Source organism: Octodon degus, unplaced genomic scaffold (assembly GCF_000260255.1).
Source record: "Octodon degus isolate 3935 unplaced genomic scaffold, OctDeg1.0 scaffold00037, whole genome shotgun sequence".
NCBI classification, from domain to species: domain Eukaryota; kingdom Metazoa; phylum Chordata; class Mammalia; order Rodentia; family Octodontidae; genus Octodon; species Octodon degus.
In genome coordinates, this window is record NW_004524613.1 from 9,161,794 (window position 1) to 9,172,713 (window position 10,920).

Below are 10,920 nucleotides of genomic sequence, written 5' to 3' on the forward strand. Positions count from 1 at the left end.
AGGGCACGTTTGGCCAGCGGGAGAGTTGTGAGGTTCGAACTCCTGCCACCTGAGGCTGACAGCTTTGTGGAAGCAGCCACTTAAAGGACTGAGCTAGGCCCAGGCCCCCTCAACAAACTTTTTGTAAAGAACTAGGTAGTACATATTTTCAGTTTTGAAGGCCATATGATGTCATAACTATTCAATTCTGGTAGTATAGCAAGAAAGCAGCCATAGATTACATAAGTGAAGAAGCATGGGGGTATTCCAATAGAACTTTACTTACAAGAGTAGGTGTAGTTTAGGTTTGACCTGATGGCTATAATTCTCTGGCCCTTGTTCCAGAGCAGTTTTTCTGAAGACCATAGTTGCTTTTGAGAGGGGAAAAGAAAAATCCCTGGTTTTTAGATCTTTGTTGGTTTTTTTGTTTTGTTTTTGAGACCAGGTCTCATAATATCCCAGGCTGGCCTTAAATTCTGTGATCCTTCTGCCTCAGCCTTCTGAGTGCTGGAAATACAGGTGTATACCACCATGCCCAGCTTTTTTTTATGTGTATGTGGTACTGGGGATTGAACTCAGAGCCTTGTGCTTGCCGGGTAGGTGCTTATTCTACTGAGCTATCTCCCCGGCCCATTTTTTGTTCATTTTTATATAAAGATCACCTTGCTTCTCCTTGTTTTAGAAAGTTAGATCCTGCTTCTGAATTTAGTCCTTTTGGGTGAGGCTAAAGCACTAGAGGAATATTTGTGTCCTCATATGCATGTACCTAGAAGTACTAAGTAAGTTTCACTGACCATAGGAGGTATACAGTACTATTGCTGCTTAGAAGAGCGTTAGCCTCAGAACCACTAGTGTTATTTTTATCTCTAGGCTTCTTTTTCTTGGGTCTGTTAGGTAATTTACTATTCTTCCTAAAGCCAGAGCAATAAACACAAACCTGAGTCTCATGGCTTTACATGGCTGGATTCACCTCTGGTGGAATGTGGGACATTTGCTCTTTTTGATTTTTCTTGAAGTGATTGTCTCATCATTTTGCTTTAGTTCTTATTTTTCTAGTTAAAGTTTAGTGGTTTTGATTGCAACTCCAGAATAATTGTTCAGTTTTCTGGATCATGGTCCAGAGCCTGGAAATCTGTGTTATAAAGTTGGGATGAGAATTCTGAAGTTACTCCTTCTAGTTTTCAGAATTTGTAGAGGAGGGTCTAAGGTTCCCTGCTGTGATCCAGACAAGTTTCTACTAGTTCTTTGCAACAAGTCATAATATACAGAACCTCGACCTCAAAGTTTATTTTAGTAATGTAGGTGCTGTCTTCTGTTTTACATGAACAGTCTGAAGGGCAGTAGCATTTATTACTGATGTAGTGGGTTTTCTCCTATTCTTGACATTCTCAAGAGGTCCATCTTGGGAAGTAGAGTGATGGAAGGAGTTTGGATTGATCTTCCTTTCCAACCTAGACATGATACTTTGATCTGTTTTGTAGATTGGCTTTCTTTGGGAAAAAATACATAATAATCTTGCAGAGGATAAAGAGAATTTAAAAATTATAGCTCCAGTGTATCATGGGAACCTCTAGCACTCCCATTTAAAAAAAAAAAAATTAGAGGAATAGTAGCAGGTGTTCATCTCTGTTGCTCTTTCTCTACTCATCAATCTTGAATAGGTTCTTCCTAGCTGACTTTAGCTTTGAAGGGACTCTGAGCACTTTTAGATCACATGCAGAATTTTTGTGTATGTTTTAAAAAATTAAGATGCAAAGTTCTTTCTGCTTCAGTGTAAGGAGTAGGAATGATTCATTCAGCAGAAACCCATTGAGTGTCTGCTGTTATGTGTCAGGCATGTTTTAGGCATAGAAAGCTCAGTGGGGAAATTTATAGTCTAGCATTCTCCCTTGCTGCTGGAAACTAAGTTCTCGTAGGAGTGGTAGGTTGAGACCCCAGAGTATATGTTGGGGAACAAGTGGCTCTAAGCTGAGGAGAGTTTACTCAGCCTGTTAGTTGATGCTCCGAAGGAGCTTCATTGGGCCACTTTTTGTTGCATCTGTACGTTGCCTGTTCTTTGGCTGTTGCTCTCTTTCAGACTTGTCAGTGATATCTGTCTGTGTTCTTCAGACAGGAACAGGGCTCCAGCCAGATCCGACTGTGCTTACAGGTCCTGCGAGCCATTCAAAAACTGGCCCGTGAGTCATCCATCATGGCCCGAGAAACCTGGGAAGTCTTACTATTGTTTCTTCTGCAGATTAATGATATACTTCTGGCCCCACCAACTGTTCAAGGTTTGTTCATTTATTTATTTATTTATTTTGTTTTCTAGCTCCAGATACAGTTCACATTTAAACTCAGTCAGTGATAGACTTGTTGGGGTTTAAATTTTGGTATGACAGTTGACCAACTAAGATAAATAGTTGGTAGAACAGGAACCTCAAAGGCATAATGTGGCTAAGGAAATTATTTTACCTTCAGTGGTAATTTTGCTGATGTAGGGAAGGACACAGTGAATTATGCATATTTGATAAACATTAGAATACTGGCTTATTTAGGGTTTTAGGGTAGAGCTTATGTAAGAAACAATGAAATCTTAAAACAGATCCTGTAGATAATGTATATGATGGTAAAGTGGTTACTAAAGTTGAGTCTACAAGACAGTGACGGAAGACACGCTGTTAGCAAATGAAACCTCCAGAGTCGTAAAGTGTTCTATTTGGAAATATAACATTATGCTATTCATTAGTCATTTTAGAAATCTACAGTTTTATATAATTTTGAAGTGTATTTCAGAAGCCCTGCTTTGCATGTTAAAGCACAGTGTCCATAAACTGTAAGTTGGTGTTGTGGTTCCACACATTCTCGTTGTTGCTTATTGATCAGTATTTACTATCGCATACAGATGTGCTGATGTCGTCACAGTTACAGTGTCTGGGGGAGATATCTAAAAGGAATCATGAGATTTGTTGTGGCTTGTGTCTAGATGTTCTCCAGAGTGTCATGTGGCTATAAGTAGGGTTTTTTGAGGTGCTGGATTGAGAGTGGATGAAGCTGGAATTGGTTTGGTATAGTTCTGGGTGTGAATAATGGAAGGGCCCATGCTGGGTGTGAGTCCTATGCACCCTAAGGGTATATACCTTGGATAGAATATAAGGGACAGAAAGAGGACTTGGTTGCTGCTTCACTGCCTTTTGGCTGCCATGAACAGTTTCTCCGTGATGCCCCTCGCCATGTTACCCTGCCTTAGAGCCAGCAAACTAAGAATTAAAACTTCCACAAACTAAGCTAAATAAACCTTCGCTCCTTTAACTTTTGGTGTTAGGTATTTTGTCTCATCAATGAGAAAAGGTAACCAAGAGAGAATGTTAGTGTGGAAAGGAGCCCCAGGATAGAAATGCCCTGTCTAGTATTGATGATAGTTGGGCAGTCATTGTGTCAATAGCTGTCTGCCACTTACTTCTCATACCAGTGATGTCCGAAGCACAAGGCAGGTAGTTCATCCCCTTCTAGACCTCTTTGTTGTTGGTGCTTTGCTTGTTTAAAATATGCATCCTTGCTACTTTTCCTGTTAGTCCTAACTTTGCCTTCAGGAGCACTGCAGAATAAAGTCCATTACTATTGCTTCTTCTGGTTCCAGCGCTCAGAACAAAAACGGCTCTGTTAGGCCTCTCTCTTACCCACCACTAGGGCTTCCGCTTTTTTCTCTCTCTCTCTTTAAGGGTATCTTTCAAGTGTTTTAAGCCTTTTTTTTTTTTTTGTTTGTATGAAGCATTTTATGGCAAACTTTAAGGCTAGCAAAACTTCCTGAACCAAATTTTTTTGTCTTCAAAATGGTATAATGAGTAATTGATAATATGTGTTAGAAATATTTATTCTGCAAAAATAATTTGAGGATTGAGGTCATATATATGAATTCCTTCACATAGAAACTTAACTTGTAATAGACACTTATCCTTTCCTTTCTCTTATGTATAGGTTGGGTTGGGTTCCTCTTGCTAGAAGGTTAAATCTTCACTATAAACCAAGTAGGGCAACTTGAACACTCTCAAAGTAATTTGTTGATTTTTTTGTCTTTGATTTCCTTTATAGGTGCACCTAATAATTAATTTTCATTTTTGCTTTTGAATATTTATTTGAAAGTCAGTACTTAGCATTTTTATTTTTGGCCAATTGTTCCAAATTAGTGAATTAAAGATTCTTTTCTTTCGTTTCATTGGTCAGGTGGCATTGCTGAGAATCTAGCAGAGAAATTGATTGGCGTTCTTTTTGAAGTTTGGTTACTAGCTTGCACTCGGTGCTTCCCAACACCTCCTTATTGGAAGACAGCCAAAGAGATGGTGGCTAACTGGAGGCACCACCCAGCAGTGGTGGAGCAGTGGAGCAAAGTCATCTGTGCACTCACTTCCAGGTAGGTGATTGTCTGCCTCACCTGACCTTAGGCATTTTCTCCCTGCTGCTTTGACCTCTGCATTAGTGGTGTACATTGTGAAAAGCCTGGATCTTTCATCACTGTACTTTATTTTTTTTATTTTTATTTTTTAATTTTATTTATTTATTTATTCATTGTGTGTGTGTGGCCAGCTCAGCCCACCAGGGGGCGCGGCTCGCTGGCATGTGGTGCTGGGGGATTGAACCGCGGTCCCTGTGCTTTGCCAAGCTTGTTCCGAGTAGGTACTTTAGACCACTGAGCCATCTCTCCAGCCCCATCACTGTACTTTAGACAGCATTAACCACTGAACAAAATAAGTACAGCAGTTTGGCTAATGCCTGTCTAACCTAAAACCTTTCAGGATAATCAAGTATTTTTGAGAAGTAGATGAATTCTGTCCCTGTCTTCTTCCCAAATCCCACTCTTAATTTTTTTTTTAAATGTATTTAGGGCAGGGTCTACAAGGGTCTCACTACATAGATTGGACTCACAGTGACTCTCCTGTTTTCAGCTTCCTAAGTTCTGGAATTATAGGCACATGCCACCATGTTCAGTCTTGATTGCCTTCTCAGTGTGCCCTGGGGGCGGGGCTGGCATTCCGGAGATCGAAACCCAACCACTGTGCTCTGCCTAAGCAGGTGCTTTAGTCTGCTGAGCTATTTGGCTGGTCCTTGCCCCGTTTTAAATTTTAATTGTAGAAATATACATGATTATTATTTTAAAGGAAAAACCACAGAAAGTTGTAAGTTTTTATCCATATATTCATATATATTTATATGTAATTTTATGTAAGTAGGATCAGAGTATACTTCAGTACAACTAAAGTAGGCAGTCTTGGGCTGGGGAGATGGCTCAGTAGAATAAGTGCTTGCTTGCCAAGCGCAAGGGCCTGAATTCAATCCCTGGTTCCATCAGAAAACAAAAACAAAACAAAAAGAGTAGCCCTTTCTTATTAAAAATGAAATAAAATAAATAAAGTAGACAGTCTTTTTGTTTTTTTAAAGAGAATGCTGTGCTGGCCCCGCTCCTGGGGCACGCTGAGACAGCAATTGAGACTGGGTGTGGGGGCATGCGCTTGTAATCCCAGCTCTTGGGAGGCTGTAAACAGGCGGATTACTACGAGTCCGGTCTAGTAGTAAGACCCTGAACACCCTGTAGACCCTTCCCTAAAATAGGAAAAAAAAAAAAGAGAGAGAAAATATGGAATACTTGAGTCATCCTTGCATAGGTGTTATGCTAATCTTTTCTGTATTGTTCCTATTTAGTGTATGTACTGCCAAAATGAGTACAGTAGGCAGTATTTTTTGCCCTTTTATCATTTAAATATATGAAACCATTCAGGTTTCATGTTTTTAGTATTTATTTTTTCATTTCAACTGTATATAATGTATAATTTTTTTTAGAAGACAAGGATTCTTTTAAAAATATAATTATAATAGTATTATGACACCTTAAAAAGTGGACAGGTCTTTAATACCAGGTAGCGTTTATATTTCCGTGTACATCTTTATAGTTGATTCCATTGAATAAGAGAGCAATATTCAGAAATTACATTCCTAGACTTTTGTGGTGGTAGCGATTGAACCACAGCCTTTGTACTAAGCTACACTCCTCAGCTCTTAATATTTTTTTATACTGACGTAGCTTTGCTAATTTGTTGAGACTGGGTTTAACTTGAAGTCCTTCTGCTTCAGCCTCTCAAAGTGCTGGGACTACAGGCATGCTCCACTATGCCTGGCTACTCAGTGTAGTTTTTTTAAAGTTTGCTTTAAGTTATAGATTTACATTCTTTTTTTTTTTTTTTTGCGGAAGCGGGGATTGAACTCAGGCCCTTGCGCTTGCCAGGGAAGCACTTATTCCACTGAGCCATCTCCCCAGCCCTAGATTTACATTCTTTGATTTCTTTAAGAGTTTTTTGTTGAATAAATGAGGTCGGTTCCTTCCCCTTTTCCCAGTGCTTGGCTATTTGACACAGGGCTTCATGTGTGCAATTAAACACTATACCACTGAGCTGCATCCTTATTCTTTTTTATTTTAAGACAGGATTTGCTACATTGCCCAAGCTGACCTCCAGTTTGTGTTCTTCCTCCCTCAACCTGCTGAATAGCAGGGATTACAGAGCACATAGTTGTTTACAGGGTGTGCTCTGCCACATCTAGCTTATATTATGTTGAGTATTTCAGGTTCTGAGTTTTTCCATTTATGTTGTCATCACATTTACGTTTCTCATCCTATTTTGCTTTTTTTTTTTTTTTTTTTTTTTTTTTTTTTTTTTTTTTTTTTTTTTTTTTTTTTTTTTTTTTTCCTATTTTGCTTGTTAACTGGTAGAGCTAGAGATTTGATCTTAAGGTTTGATTAGGGGCAGGGAGAAGGGATGATGAGATCAAATACTTTATAAGTAGTGGTATGTATCTGAGGATAGACTGGTCTGAACTAATAAATGTTAGATCTTCAAGATGAGATAGATGAGTATACCAATTCTCTATGATACATTTAATATGTATTGGAAACAAATACTAATAGAGTAAAATGTTAGATTTTTATCATTGTGTAAACTAAAATATAAAATTTGGAATATTCTTTTGATTCTGGTATATCTTTGAACATAAGTGTTCTAAATATTTTAAGTGATAGTATTGATTATAAAAGCAGTGCATATTTAGAATAAAAAATTTGGAAGATGTAGGGGAAAGTAGCTGTTTTTTTTTTTTTTTACAGGCGATCAGTATTAACATTTTAACATATTTTCTTATGTAGTTTCTGAAACCAATTTGAGATTATGCTATATACCATAGTACTGTTATCTCCCTTTTTCATCTGACATATGTTCTCACTTTAATTACCTCTTGCATTTTTATTTTTATTTATTTATTTATTTATTTGGTTTTTGTCTTGCTACACAGCTTAGGCTGACCTTGAACTCACTATATAGGAAGGCTGTCCTTGAAATAATAATCCTTCTGCCTCAGCCTCACAAGTGCTGGTTTATAGGCATACACCATTATGCCCAGCTAGCTATTATTCTTTTTTTTTTGCGGAACTAGGGATTGAACTCAGGCCCTTGCGCTTGCCAGGGAAGCACTTATTCTACTAAGCCATCTCCCCAGCCCAAGCTAATATTCTTAAATGATTCTTGAGATTGTATTTTTAATGACTTTATTGTTTTGCATTTTATAGTTATAATTAAAATTTTTCTTGAGGTTTTGATGACTATATTATGCCCAGTGGAATACTTTATATAGCTTCTGTATATATTATTATTAAGGTATAATACCTATACATAAAATATTTGAGTCAAAAGGTTTTGAAGAGTTTTTTTTTGAGACAGGATCTTATTGTGTAGTAAGCCTGCCTGGCTTCATACTCACAGTGTTCTGGTAGGATTACAGGTGTATGCTACCACACTGGGCCAGTATATTTAGAATATTACAGTTAAGTTGTTTAGTTATTTTTATAGTACAATATAAAAGTGTACTGTATTCTAATGTCCAATACTAAATTCCAAACTTCATGTAAAGGTATTATTATGAATAAAATAGTTGTATTGGTAGTTTTGCAGTGTAATGAGTCTTTTAAAAATAATTTGTAATTTTATTATATGATTAATTGTATAATTTAATATAATTTATATTATATAAATGACAGTCTGTTGTCTGTAAATAATACACAATATAAATAATAGGGTGCTGGGGAGATGGCTCAGTAGAAGCCTAAGTTCAATCTCTGGTTCCAGAAAAAAAAAATGTATATATATAATACTTCAAATATGTTTCAAAAATCTTTTGAGCTATTGTGGCTTTCTCCATGGTGCTCTCCCCCCCACCCCCGAACCAGGAATTGAACTCAGGCTCTTGTGCTTGCCAGGGAACCATGGTGCTCTTTTATCTTGCTTTTTCCTCTTTTACTCAGCCCAAGCTGCTGTGCAAAACTAGTTTTTCTCATACTCTTCACTTTTATTTTTTCAAATTGACTTTGAAAAAAATCTTTTTAACAGCTGGTTAAAATGCCTACAATCCCAGAACTCAGAATACTGAGACAGGAGAATTGCTTTAAAAGACTAGTCTAGGAGCTGGAGAGATAGCTCAGTGGTCTAATTGCCTGCCTGGCAAGCACAAGAACCACATGCCATGCCGGCCCTGAAACGGTGTGTGGTGCACACCTATAGTCCCAGTGCTAGGGAGGCTGAGACAGGAGGAGCACTATAAGTCTGAACTTGTAGTGAGACCCTATACCAAATAAAAAATAAATAAAAGGTCAGTCTGGGTTCCGTAGTGTGTGCAAGACCAGCCTGCACTATATAGTGAGATTGTCTCAAAAAAACAAAAAAATCTTCTGAACAACAGGAAATTCCTTTCATGTTTGTCTGCTTTATAAACAAGGGTTTTGTGTACTTTGTTTAAGTAAGGTACATATGTTTCACCTACGTTTTCTTTCTTTTTTTTTTTTTTTTGTACTGATGATTGAACTCAAGACTCTGTGCTTGCCAGGCAGGTGCTTATTCTACTGATCTATCTCTCCGGCCCCCACCTATGTTTTCTTTTTTTTTTTTGGCGGAACCGGGGATTGAATTCAGATCCTTGCATTTGTCAGTCAAGCGCTTATCCTACTGAGCCATCTCCCTGGCCTCTCCACCTACATTTTCTTAAGTTTTCATTTTTGAATGTATTTTTCATTCTGTTAAGAAATAGACTTAATAATATCCATTTTTTTATTTTCTAGATTACTACGCTTTACATATGGTCCTTCATTTCCTCCATTTAAAGTTCCTGATGAAGATGCCAGTCTAATCCCTCCGGAAATGGATAATGAGTGTGTTGCACAGACATGGTTTCGATTTTTACATATGTTAAGGTATTGAGGTTTTGTTATTTCATGAGTTTTCTCCTATTAAATTTCTTAAGGCAAGAACCCTCTCGTTAAGAGTGTAGATGTTAACACAATCCATTAGTGGAGGTGTATTGTACAATAGGCCCATCTACATCATGTTCTTCCTGCTGACCCTACCCTAGCATCCTTAGGCTATCCCTAACTGCCTTTGATTTATACTGTCTAGAAGCTTGTTCTCCATGGTAGATGCAGCACTTGTTCTGATGCTGTTGGTACAGCATGGGTGATATCTCTCTCGAGACCCTGTCACATTTTGTGGGGAGTATAGACTGTCTCAGTCCTCCCTGTATCCAGCCATAGTCAATTTGATACCCCCCCCTTTCCCCCCCCCCCAGTTTTCCTGTAGTAGCTCTGTTTAAAATTTCACTGAGAAGTATACCTTATTATTTCACAGAGGGCTAAACTCCTACTTACTCTATGCCTTTATAAAAATTCTTCCCTTTAGTTCCATCACTTCCTACTTACTCTTGTCTTCCATGGAATGTTACTCTCTTGCAAAATGTTACTCTATTGCATTACTCTGCATGACCTTTTTATAAGTTAGGGATATGAGCTATTTTCTGATTTTTTTCTACTTTGTAGTACTTTCCAGTTTTCAGTCATTTTTCATCTTTCATTTTTCCTTTTGTTTGAGACAAATACTTGTTATGTTATCTAGGCTGGCCTTGAACTCGCTATGATGTACAGGCTGGCCTTGAACTTGCGGTGATCCTCCTCTCTCGCCTCTTGGGTGCTGGGATCATGAGCATGTGCCACCATGCCTGGTAATGATTTTTTGTTTTTAATGCTTTTTTTTTTTTTTTTTTGATTATTTCTCTTTTAAAGTTTAAGTGTTTTTGATCAGACAGTTATGATTTTTCCCTAATATTGTTTCCTTTAAAATATTCAGTTGCTTTAAGCATATCAGCATGTTTTTAGGTCACATTATTCTATTAATCTCTGCATTTATTCTTATATCAGACTCACAGTTTTAATTAACTTTATAATAATACTTGCTGCTATTTACTTTTTTGTTTTTTTCAGACCGGATGTCACTATGCCCTTCAGATGGGCCTTGTAACTATGGAATCCAGGCTGGCTTCATACTTGGGATCCTCCTGCCTCAGCCTTCCAAGTGCTGGGATTATAGGCATGTGCCACCATGCCTGGCCAATATTTGCTAATACTTAGTAGACCTAGCATTGTTTTCTTTTTCATTTTCTTAGAATACTTATCTCTTGCCTGCTTAGCATTTCAGATGTATCAGTTTATCAAGTTAGAAAATACAGTTGGCCTGGTGAATCTGTGGATCCATGTGTATGAATTTAACGAATCAGTGATTGAAAAGTAATTTGAAAAAAAAAAAAACTTTACTGAACTGATAGACTTTTTTCCCTTGTTGTTATTCCCTTAACAATATAATATATAATCTGGTGGACACACTCCTGTAATCCCAGCACTTGGGAGACTGAGGCAGGAGGACCACTATGAGTTTGTGGCCAGTCTGGGCTACATAGTGAGTTGAAGGCCAGGATGAACTGCATAGCTAAACTCTGTGTAAAAAAACCCAATACAGGGCTGGAGAGATGGCTCAGTGGTCTAAAGCACCTACTTAGAACAAGCTTAGCAAAAGCATCAGGGACCGCGGTTCAATCCCCCAGCAC

General features: G+C 37.9%; 1 protein-coding gene and 1 non-coding gene across 2 annotated transcripts in view; one reads left to right on the forward strand and one right to left on the reverse strand.

Moving 5' to 3' along the window:
- The window catches only part of Ralgapb (Ral GTPase activating protein non-catalytic beta subunit), a 153,112-nt gene that overhangs the window by 42,120 nt on the left and 100,072 nt on the right, over nt 1-10,920 (forward strand). The window contains exons 4-6 of the mRNA XM_012514666.2: nt 2,089-2,252; nt 4,183-4,369; nt 9,110-9,241. Of these exons, the coding sequence (XP_012370120.1) occupies nt 2,089-2,252; nt 4,183-4,369; nt 9,110-9,241 (483 nt within the window). The remainder of the gene's footprint in view (nt 1-2,088; nt 2,253-4,182; nt 4,370-9,109; nt 9,242-10,920) is intronic.
- On the reverse strand, nt 5,574-5,679 carry LOC111816693. The gene has a single exon (XR_002821042.1). It is a non-coding gene; the product is annotated as a U6 spliceosomal RNA (small nuclear RNA).